At 41.6% G+C, this 12113-nt stretch overlaps 1 protein-coding gene and 1 long non-coding RNA gene across 4 annotated transcripts in view; one reads left to right on the top strand and one right to left on the bottom strand.

Moving 5' to 3' along the window:
- Window positions 1–12113, bottom strand: part of LCP1 (lymphocyte cytosolic protein 1) — a 103089-nt gene that overhangs the window by 25855 nt on the left and 65121 nt on the right. For all 3 annotated transcript variants that reach the window (XM_044926809.2, XM_006072551.4, XM_006072552.4), the window contains exons 4-8: window positions 11868–11997; window positions 9431–9563; window positions 6676–6757; window positions 4375–4540; window positions 2634–2776 (exon numbers count right to left, since the gene is read on the bottom strand). In XM_044926809.2, the coding sequence (XP_044782744.1) occupies window positions 2634–2776; window positions 4375–4540; window positions 6676–6757; window positions 9431–9563; window positions 11868–11997 (654 nt within the window). The remainder of the gene's footprint in view (window positions 1–2633; window positions 2777–4374; window positions 4541–6675; window positions 6758–9430; window positions 9564–11867; window positions 11998–12113) is intronic.
- On the top strand, window positions 10432–11985 carry LOC112578489. Its single transcript, XR_003102786.2, has 2 exons — window positions 10432–10569; window positions 11733–11985. It is a non-coding gene; the product is annotated as an uncharacterized LOC112578489 (long non-coding RNA).

Here is a 12113-nt window from a genome sequence, read left to right as displayed (position 1 = left end):
ACCCAAAGAAGCAAATACTATTCTGCTGCCCTCAGGGGAGAAAATAATTCATTTACATGTATTAAATTGTATACAGGAAAATATATATACCTTTATATTGCTGTAGAAGTCAGTCAGCTAAGGTTTAATTAAAAAAAAAAAGTGACAGAAAAAGGAAGCAGAAGTTTAAAGCAGAGTTTAAAAATACATTTAAATGGACAATCAGCAAAAGAAAAAGATTTCACAGACAAAAAATTGAAGCATTCACAAGCAGTCTTTATGCCAAAGGAGAAATATTAAGTGCACTTAATATTGATCAAGAAGCTAGAAAAAGTGATTAAATTTCATTATCTCAGGATATAGATATTGAATTATGTTTTCTTAGATTCTGGAAATAGGTTTATTGACAAGAATTCCGAATCACAGTCAAAGTTTCTCATTCAATGAAAGCATACAAATTTTCAGTTAATTTGTTGTTTAAATCGCTGAAAGACATCTGTTTCTCTGTTTGTTTTTTAAAACTGGGTAGAGCCTGAGGAAACCAGAGGTACGCTCACCCTTGTGACCTTGGAAAGATGAGAAGAGACAGAGCCAGGCCTGGATGCTGCATCCGGGACCAGATTTGCGTCTCTTCCTCCTACCCTCCCCTTCTCTTACTTTCTGCTATAGCTCTTTCAAAGTCAGTGAAAGTTCCATGCAGCTGCTCTGTTCTTTAGTCCCTAAGTCGTGTCCTACCCTTGCAACCCCATGGACTGTGGCCCACCAGGCTCCTCTGTCCTTGGGATTCTCCAGGCAAGAATATTGGAGTGGGTTGCCATTTCCTTCTCCAGGGGATCTCCCCAACCCAGGGAGCGAACCCAGGTCTCCTGCATTAGCAGGCGGGTTCTTTACCATCTGAGCCACCAGGGAAGCCCTCCATGCAGATGTTAGGCATGAATAAAATCTGCATGTCACATGTCACATCCGTTTAGCTTTGCTAAGAGTCATCTCATTTCATGGGACCCTAAGAAACGTGTTTCACTCTGTGTTGGGTGTTTGCTCCTCCTTTGCTGACTTGTTGTGATTTAAAGGCATCCCCTCAAGTTGCCAGATGTTGACTTATACGTCTCAGCACTGACCTCGGTGGTGATGCAGCTGCTCCTGGAGAACAGCCACAACCCCTGTACCTGTGCTCAGCCTGCCAGCTCCCACCTCATGTTCTAAAGAACACAGCCTTTCAGTCACAGGAAATCAGGTACATTTATGGCTCAGACTAAGCATCCTAATTTTGTCTGAAAAGTGTGGCTGAAATAATGGCCAAGTCTAACTGTTTAGTGCAGAGGGAGATAATGCTGTCCAACTGCTAATTCTAGGCTGGCTGCTCGTGCCAGAAGAATGCGAATAACCAATGAAACTGTGTAGTTAGAAAAAAAAATGGCATTACTAGCTTATGTCCTAAGGAATAGGGGACTTTCCATCTAGAAGCTTTGCTCTAACTGGTACTGTGCCTGGCAGACCTTGAATTTTAAAAGCCAGAGAAAGAGGGAAGCTGTCACTCAAGAATTAAAAGCTGGAGTTGACGCTCAGTGAGTCACATGACCTTTCCTCTGACCCTTCCTCTTTGGAGAAAATGTCTTTTTAACTTTTGAGAAAGTGGAAGACTGAATTATTTTCCTCACCTTGCACACCAGCATCTCATACCTTTTCCTACTGGGGACTGACATTCCTTCCTGCTCCTTAAGCTCTTTCTATCTGGATATATCTGTCATCAATGCCAACCAGCTGGTCCTTCCACCCTGACATGGAACTTTTCACAAACTTGCAAACCGCAAAGTGTGTTTCCTTAGCTTTTCAACCTTTGGATCCCTGTTGTAGGACTAATTGTGTCTTCTACATTTTCTGGGGTTAATTCTCATTGCAGATGATTTCCAGAATCATTATCTTTACAGTATCACTCTGGTTTCTACAAATGCAAAGCTTTCAAGAAGTTTACAAATTGTTTTTAGCGGAGCACTGTGTATGGTGATCAAGGACCATGGAGATCAACTGCTCAAGTAGAGCCCGGGCCCCATTCTCCAGCTCTGTGAACTTGAACAAGTTACTTATATTCTCTTTACCTGGGTTTCCTTACCTGCAAAATGAGCAAAGAATAACCCTTATCTCAAAGACGTGTCGTGAGGATTAGCAGAGTCGATACATGCATAAGGCAGTTAGAACAGTACCTGGCGTGCAGTCTTTGCTATGATTAGTGTAATTAGAAGAGTAATCCTGGTTTGATTTTCTTTGGAAAGGAATCCCCATCTGATGCTCCCGTTGACAAAATCAGAAAGACATTAGAATCCTATGGAGGCTCTCTTCACCTGAAAATCAGTCTTATCTCTTGCCCTTTGTCTATTTCACCCTCATCCCTCTGTATCGGGATGTTGAAACTCTAGGGAACACCCATCATGTTCGATGCCATGCAGTTACTAGGGTCTCGGACAGATCTGCATGTGGCCCAGAGCTGGGGCTGCACACGGATCTGAGAATGGCATGGGCTCCAAAGCAGCACCGGCCACTCCAACCAGCCCTGAACTTCTGAAGAGACGAAGCCCGTATCTTTATCCGCCTCCATTAACACCCATATTCCCTCCACTGCTGTGGTTTTAGTCACATTCCAACTCCAGTCCTCCTACCTTGATGTCGCTGCTGAAGTTGTTGATTTTGTTGCAGCCTGCGTTTTCCAGGTGGTAATTAGCCCATCTCAGCAGGAGCTCCTCGGGAGAGAGTTTCATCAGGTCTTCCAGGCTCTCCCCTTCTCTCAGAAGAGCAGCCAGCGCTGAAGAAACACAACGACCGAAGAAAAATGAGCACAGGGGATACTTGGGGCGGGGGGGATCAGTGACAACTTAAATAAATGCAGGGGATCAGGAGTGGGGGGTTAGTGACAATTTAAATTGAGCCCTGCTGGGAAGGCAAAGGTACCAAGCTATCTCTCTGGGATAAAGGGATGTATAGCCTTGCCCATGGAATAAACATCTTAGTATTATTCCCTAAGAAGAGGTATAAGGTATTATGAGCCTATTTATTATCCCCATTTTGGGGGTGGAGAAGAAAGTGAAATTGAATTGCTTAGTCGTGTCTGACTCTTTGTGACATCCAGACTGTCCATGGAATACTCCAGGCAAGAATACTGGAATGGGTAGTCATTCTCTTCTCCAGAGGATCTTTCTGACCCATGGATCGAACCCGGGTCTCCTGCAGAATTGCAGACAGATTCTTTACCATCTGAGCCACCAGGGAAGCCTCTATGGGTGGAGAAGGCATGACACCAATGAATGTCAGCACCAGGCCTAAGAGTACAGGCGCAGAGCTGTGGGAATGATCAAGACCATTGACTCGGAATACTCTGCTGGGTCTGTTAGAACACATTTCATGATAGGACATTTTTACTTTCAAGAGATCAATTTTGTGATAATGACAATGTCCTTTTGTTTATTTTCATAGGTGTTTAATATTTCAAATGCTTACCTGCATAATGACAGCAAGTCAAAAAAGTGCAATTAACTCTTTCCTCTGTGTTTCCCGGATGAATTAAATCACTTCTGCTTGGCAAGAAGGTCTAAATGTAGCTGAGGTCATTATTTGCAAATCAATATTCTTTCTGATGTGTTCTACGTTTCCCTATTTGCTTTTCAATTCTCTATATTCTGTTTAATATAATACACTGGTTTTCAAATGGTACCCCAGAAGTCTTCACTGGGTATTTTGATTTGGACGTGTTCATAAAATGTGTATATAACTAAAGGCCAGACTCTGGCTACAGATGTCATATTAGTAGGATCTATACAGGAAAAATGAAAGGTAACAGTGCTTAGTATTGAATCTGTCAATACTACTACTGTCCAAGGGACAGGCTGAACTGTTGAAACAGTTAGGATGCTGACAGCAGATGGAGTAAGACTGACAGCTATGATATCTGGTTGAGAACTCTGAACCCCTAAATATAATTTCCTACAATCTTGGTAAAAAGAGATTGCATTTCTCCTAATCTGGTACTATCACTGCTATATATGAATGCGAATTGCTTTGTAAAATCCAAGTTTAAAATAGCCTAATTTGTTACAAAGCGTCTAAAGGCAAGGTGAACTCAGAAAAGCTCTTGAGGTTGGAGTCCCAGACAGCTAGACAGAACTACAGGTTCTAAACAAGCCTCCTTATGAGTCTGTGGTCTTTAAAAGGCATTTGCTTTGTTGTTTTAAAAAGTCTGGGCAGTGTGGACAGAATGGGTTATAGTAAAATGGACTGGATATAACTATAGTTTCAAAAACTGAAGATTCTGAGCTTGACAACTCATGACATCTTCCTTGTACAACCCTCGACATCGGCATTAACGAAAAGTCAGGCCATTATTCACGTCTGAGGCTTTGCTCATACCTTCGTTTCTGCTGAGCTCGATGTCGGCAAATAACCCGATCTTGATAACCTGCCACAACAGTCCCAGGACCAGGTAAGGCTTCCCCTCCTTTAAGTCCTCAGCGCCGATATTAACCACGTGGCACCCGATGGCTGAGGCAGAGTTCAGAGCCAGGTTCAAATTTTCCTGAAGGAGAAAAAGTAATGCAAGTCTTGTTTTTGACTTTGCAGATGCCAAATGATCATTATTGACTGGCGAAGCAACAGTGTTTTGCTTCCGGAAAGTTCACGGGTCTAGAGGCATTGTCTTCACTAGGCTTAAATATCGGAAAAAAGCAGGAATATCTGGAAGAGAAAATCTAGCCACCTAGATACTAGGATCAGGCAGCTCACCCTGGTCAGGATGAAACTAACGAGTCCTATTTTTTCACACTGCTCTGTGATGGAGCCTCCACACTCAGCATCTCCATCAGCCAGCAGTCAAGGGGCACCTTTGAGGACAGTCACTGTCTTGTCACTGGTTATTGTCAATAACCCAGCTGTTGATGAAAATCAAGGTCATAAAAGAGAACACCAAAACAGCTTTTTGACTTGCAGACTAGATATTGAAAGAATGAAAAAGATACAAATCAACTTCTTGGAAAAGACATGGTGGTTTTTACTAGGATAATTTATTGAGTATCCATAATATCTAGGGTCCTTGAGTACACACAACATATATAAAGATACACATATGCCTATCCACACACATACAGATTATATGTTCTTATAAACTAATAACAATCTATGTAAGGTGGCACATATACAGTTGGAATAGGGTCAGTGAAGTTTTCAATCAAGGTTTTTATGTAGCTGACCTTGAAAGCCATGGGTTTGAGCTGCTCAGACCCACATAAGTGTATGGACCCACTATGTACAAATATTGTGTTAGTCACTCAGTCATGTCCAACTCTTTGTGACCTCACGGACTAGGGCCCACCAGGCTCCTCCACCCATGGAATTCTCCAGGCAAGAATACTGGAGTATACATTTCCTTCTCCAATGTATAAATATAGTGAATACTATAGAACTTCACGATCTATGGCTGGTTGAGTCCACAGATGAAGAACCATGGTTATGGAAGAACCAAGTACAGGAAGCACAGACTGTAAATTATATTCAGATTTCGGATGGAGCAGAGGGTTGACACCCCAACCCTCCTGTTGTTCAAGGCTCAACTGTACTACTATTCTGGGTCTGCAAAGCAGAACTTACCAGAATCAAAGATCTATAGAACTTGTTTACAAAACACAGGCCACCAGGGAATTTGGAAGAGAACTATGAGAAGAAAGGGCTTCCCAGGTGGCTCCGTGGTAAAGAATCTGCCTGCCAATGCAGGAGACGCAGGAGATGTGGGTTCGATCCCTGGGTCGAGAAGATCTCCTGGAGTAGGAAATGGCAACCCACTCCAGTATTCTTGCCTGGGAAATCCTATGGACAGAGGAGCCTGGTGGGCTACAGTCCCATGGGGTTACAAAGATTCTGGCACAACTGAGCGACTGAGCACACACACACAGAGCTCAGATGACAAGTAAAAAAAATATGGGGTCCAGTTACGGCAAAGACTAAAATTTAACAGCAAGATTAAATATGACGTTAAGTGCCTTCATATACATTTAATCATAGTTCATGCTTTGATTGCAGCTTCCATTTTTTAGGAACACAGGGTTGCTTAAATCCAAACAGGACATAATTTATTGTTCATGATTTAAGAAGTGAGACGTGGCTTCCAAGCGAGAAGATTACAATAGTGTTAAAACGCTGGAACACAGCACAGAAACGCAGCTTACTTACTACCAGTCACTGTTCCAGTTAATCAACAAATCGAGGGCATAAAAATAAGTTATATTTATCACACCAGTGGCTGCACCCTTCACCATTGTGGAGGCTGCCGGAGCATTTCCCGTGTTCACCCCCTCACTTCTTAGAAAGGCTAATCTTTTCAGATAAAATGCTGTGTATCTGGCATCAGCTCAAAGATAAATTGCCAGGGGAAGTCTGAGTTAAAACTTGAGCCAGTGTGAATTTTATTCATAAGTGGCCAAAACAAACAAAGTCTACCCCCAATGACTAACACTCACCAACTCCCCCTAGCCCCACAATATTAATAAAAGACGAAGTAAAAATGTTTTCCCCTGTGCCCACTGGTCATGACAGATCACCAGCCCAGAGCCTGGGTTGGAGGAATAATGTTTGAACATCTGAAAAAGCCCGGCTTGGCAGTGATGATCCATGCCTTCTAAGCACGATGCTACATTAATTAAGGAAACAGGGAAGACGTACCTGAATGGTGAAAGGGGTGAGTTTCTTTTTGTTGATGGTCCTCTCATCAATTGTGTCTGGCACTGACAGATTGATCATTTTACTGAAAGAGAAACAATGAAAGAAAGCAGGCTTCTAAATAAAAGAGCCTAATGACATGGAATTAAAATTCTAGTGATGCCATAAGCAGATAAGACAGCACCATAATCTGCGCTACTCAGTGTTCAAATATAAAATCGGTCATGCAATTTTAACTAGATTCAAACTATTTGTGGAAAAGGTTAATCCTCCTTGAAGTCTTACTAATACAGTGAAGCAAGAAATAAGGATCCTACTTCATTCATCCACCAAAAAGCTGAACAATTATTCTGGGTCCCTTTAATTAGGAAATTCTGGGTAGATAGCCAAAGCAAATTCTCCATGAGTTCTTCTCTTTCTCAGTCATGAGACTTGCCCCCACCATATAGAAGATTATCCATACACAATCTGAGTGTATATAATGTCTAAATTTCTATTTGATATCTAGTCAAACTCTATACCTTCAACTAACCATATGATGAAATGTTTTATTATCTCCTGTAATCATTACAGTATCTGTACTTTAGAAATGTCTGCCACTTACGTATCTAACATATTGACCAGACATTCAAAATAAGCAATTATTAATTATGAAAAACTGATTTTATCCACTTTGCATTGGTTTAACCTCCATGAGGTTATTAAAAATAAAAGTTCTTTGGCCACTTCCATCTTATTTAAAGATAAGTTGGGAGAAAAAAAATCCAAAGGAACAACAACAAAATCAAAGAATAATAAACTTGAATGTGACTTCCTTTTTTAAATAAAAGAAATCAGCATTGACATCTTTCCTAACAATTTTTAAGCAACTACCTTTTCTTATGGTTGTTCTTTAAGTATGTATTTCCACAACTTTGCCGTGTGTGTGTGTGTATGTATATTATTTAAATAAAAAGCACTTCACTGAAATTTAGGCAAAACAAACCCCTAAATCATTATTTGAAAAATATGAAACTAATAGTGAACTGGAAGCTATGAGAGATGGAAGGAGAGCAGCGTGGCTCAGAAAAGAAAAAGATATCCCTGCCTTTGAAAAGCTTATAGTTGGGGGACTCTCCTGGTGGTTCAGGGGCTAAGACTCCATGCTCCCAGTGGAGAGGGCCAGGGTTCAATCCCTGCTCAGGGAACTAGATACTGCATGCCTCAACTAAATAGACCCTGCATGCCCCAACTAAGATTAAAGATCCTATGTTCTGCAACTAAGACCCAGTGTAGCCAAATAAATAAATTTATTCTATTATTTAATTTTATTTATTTTATTATTTAAAAATACAATTTATTTATTAAAAAGAAAAGCTTATAGCCAAATTTCAGAGACAAAAGATAAAGTTATGTTAACAGTCCAAAGCAGAACACTATAATGGCTCCCTAAGGACTACAAACTATATGCGCTTTAAGAATTCAGTGAAGGGAGAGATCACCAGGAGTTGGAACAGACCAGAAACCTTTATAGTAAATGGATTCATGTAGGAGGAGAGGGTGGGGAAGGGCATTCTTAAAAAGGAAAATAAAAGGCAAAGCTGGAGTTGCAAGATGTAAGCAGGCTGTGTATGGGGAAGAGTGAGCATGGCTGCTGGTGGAGCCCTTCACTGGTACCCTGGACTGGGGGCCTGAGTCATGCAGGTCTTGGCAGGTAGGGCTAGGAGATTGAGGGAAGACCGGGCGATGCATGGGGTACCCACGGAAGGAGTCAGGACCTGATCCTGTGCGCTAGGTTCTTGATAACTTTTTTTTTAAAGTTGAACTTTATAAAAGTGAAATCTCACAGTGAACTCTAATAAATAAAATGCAATTGCTCTGGTCAGAGCAGAGGAAGGATGTGGGGGGTGGGTGGCGGTTAAAATCCTGCCCACTCATCCTTTCCTTCAATTCCTGAGCCCACCTGAGACGAGGCATTTCAAGCCTCCTCAATTACACCACGTCTCACTATATCAGAGAGGCTGCCAAAGCAACAGCCACAGCGGCTCTTTCAAAGACACTGTCCTGAATGGACCGACGGCGCCGAGAGGCCTCCCGTGGAGAGGACATAGCCCTCCTCTTCCAGGCGCCCCCAGCATGTGAGCACCACGCAGTAGTCCCTCTGCTTGAGGACTGGCGTCAGGTGCTTCGATCATCATGCTGCTGTTTCCTATTCAGTTCTATGCACTCTCACGACAGGCCGTGCTCAGATAAAGAAGAATGGCATAGAATCCAAAAGTAATTGCTATTGACCTTGTGTTCCTATGGCCCCGTATTCACGTTTCTCTCTAATCTATGCCTCCCTCTCCTCCACCCGAGTAAGAGTAGTTTTATATATCTCATTATTAGTTGCTTTAAAAAAAAAAGAAGTGGACCATTTTTAAGTCTTTATTAAATGTGTTACAGTATTGCCTCTACTTTGTATTTTGGTTTTTTGGCTGAGAGGCCTGTGGGATTTTAGATCCCTGACCAGGGATTGAACCCCCACCCCCTGCGTTGGAAGCGGAAGTTCTAACTGCTGGACCACCAGGGAAGTCCCATAAATTGCTTTTGAAATCAGTTTGCTCTCCTGGACCTTCCACATGAAAATCCAGAAAAGCATCAGATCCAGCTAAGCATCAAAGGAAGTGAGCCTAAAAGGATCAACACAGTGATGGTGGGTATTCCAGAAAATTCTAGGGAAACTTTTTTTTTTTTTTAGGGAAACTTTTGGAAGCCAAGAAGGGAGTGTTTTTTTTACCAAAGCACGATGCCATCTCCAACAGCACTGAAGAGATCATTGGTGTTAGGATCCATTGGGATGACATGCCGACAATCGGGGTCATTTTCCAGGGCTTTGTTTATCCAGTTGACAAAGGCATACTTCTCTTCCTCTGCAAGTAAATGATTAAAGTGACTTATCTGCAAAGTGACAATCTGGGACAAGCAAAATCGTATACACACATGGCTCTTAGATTCTCATGCCCAGAAGAGACATTGTGAGGTTCATCTGGTCCATTATCCTATCATCTCACCTTTATCGATAATAAAAAAATCTCAGATGATTTGGGAAATAGGCACAGAATCTGTTTTATGTCCAAGTCATAAAACATACATATAGTAAGCAAATTCAGAAGCTATAGATATGCAAATATATTTAGAAGTAAATGCAAAAATGAAGTGAAGTGAAGTGAAAGTCACCCAGTTATGTTCAGTTCTTTGCAACTCCATGGACTATATCCCACCAGGCTCCTCTGTCCATGGAATTTCCCAGGCAAGAATACTGGCGTGGTTGCCATTTCCTACTCCCTGTGTAGGGAATCTTCCCAACCCAGGGATCAAACCCAGGACTCCTGCATTGCAGGCAGACTCTTTGCTGTCTGAGCCACTGTCTATTTTAATATATGTAAATATATAAATAATTAAATGTTTATTTGTATTTATATACAATCTAAATATGAATACAGTCCAATGCTTACATGATAAAACTCAGGGTTCGGCCTCTCACCCTGCTGCTTTCAGTGTGGGGTGATCACAGGCAATCTTTGCAATGTCTCTGAGATTCTTTATACAATTATAGGCATCTCTGCTTTTCAAAAGTTCGCTTTATGCCACCTTGTTTTTGCAAAAGAGCTACATCAGTACCTGTTTTTGCTTACCATGAGAAATCCGCAGGGGATTTTTGCTTTTATGAAAAAAGGTGAAAAGTAAAAATAGTGTTCAGTGTTTGTTTTGCAGAAGCAGTGGGTATCCCAGCTAGGAGAGGACCACCGCCCAGCTCCTTTCTTGGGACTATACACAGCATCCCAGCATCAAGCTGCCATCGCTCTGAACTGAGCCTGTGAGCATCTGTCTCATCTCAATGTATTCCGTGCATCCATTAACAAGATATGACCTAAGGTAACTGCTTCTTCACTTTGCGATGGCACCCCACTCCAGTACTCTTGCCTGGAGAATCCCAGGGACGGGGGAGCCTGGTGGACTGCCGTCTATGGGGTAGCACAGAGTCGGACACGACTGAAGTGACTTAGCAGCAGCAGCAACTGCTTCTTCACTTTGCACCACTTCGGTTTACAGAAGGTTTCATAGAAACTCTGTACTTTCAGATAGTGGGGGAAAACTGTATAATGAAATTGCTATGAAATGAAATCACTTGTGATATGATATTTCTTTCATATCAGTAAAGCTGCTAGAAATTGACTTTAGAAATTTTAATAAAGCCTCAAGTTATGCCTTATAGCCAAGCCCTGTGTTTCCCAAATTGTGCGTTACTGAAAGCAAGAATGTCCCTCAGAAGAATTCTGAGTCACGACAGTTTGGGAAACATGGCATAGCATATTTACTGTCTTGAAGATTTCACACAGCATATTATTGTCTTGAAGATTCCTATGCACATTTACAAAGCAAAAGCCTGTAAAATTTGCTATATTTAAAAATAAAAGACTGAACTTGGTCTTTGCCATTAAGAATGATACATAACCATGAGCTGATCTTTAAGATCAAACTGTGTTTTGAAGACCTCAGGAATTACTGGAATTATTGGATCACTGTACTGTTTGGGCTATTAGAAGTTTCCATGAAGGCTGATGGATGGCAGCCTTCAGAATAAATACACAATTTTCCTCCAAATCAATGAAAACACAATTTTTTTTTTGGACTGCTCAGCAAGAATTAAGAACCATCATGAATTTTGGAGGTAGAAGCCTTTTTGTTCAAAAGATTTTCAGAGGAGTTTTGGCAGCCTTTAATATGCTTTTTAAAGTTGTTTCTTTTTTTTTTTTTTTTTTAATTCATGTATTTATTTGGCTGCACTGAGTCTTAGTTGCGGCAGGTGGGATCTAGTTCCCTGACCAGGGATTGAACCCAGGCCCCCTGTATTGGAGTGCAGAGTCTTAGCCACTGGACCACCAGGGAAGTCCCTGTAATATACTTTTTAAATGCTGATGAGATTATTTGGCATTGGACCCTATCTAGAGCCAGAACTGTGGGCCCACTTACACACAGGAAGATAAGCAGTAGTTAATAAACTCAGGTTAACTTCTGTCTTTCTTTGCACCCTTTAGGTGTGAATGCTGAGTCTGGAATCTGTAACCACAAAAGCCGTGGATCCTTTCGACATGGTTCCCTCTCCCCTTGTCCCCAGTCCATCCAACTGTCTCTCCACCTCTGCTTCCCGGCTCCCACGCTGGTACACCTACCTGAGTATGAGTGTTGAGTGCCAACACTAGACTGCTCGGAAGTGCCCCCGATCGCACAAATCCCTTCCTTCTTATTGATAGCTTTTCTAAAGGTCTTGGCAACCTCTGTGCTTTTCAAGCCATGAAAAACCTGCAAAAACATAATGTCTCTTTAGAAACCTAATCTGTGATGTAGAAAACCATAAAGGAAACAATAAGCTATGCTGAAGCAAGAAAGGTGAGACTGTATTTTGTATTCCTGGTATT

Source organism: Bubalus bubalis, chromosome 13, assembly GCF_019923935.1.
Source record: "Bubalus bubalis isolate 160015118507 breed Murrah chromosome 13, NDDB_SH_1, whole genome shotgun sequence".
NCBI lineage: Eukaryota > Metazoa > Chordata > Mammalia > Artiodactyla > Bovidae > Bubalus > Bubalus bubalis.
This window is presented reverse-complemented; position numbering and strand designations above follow the sequence as displayed.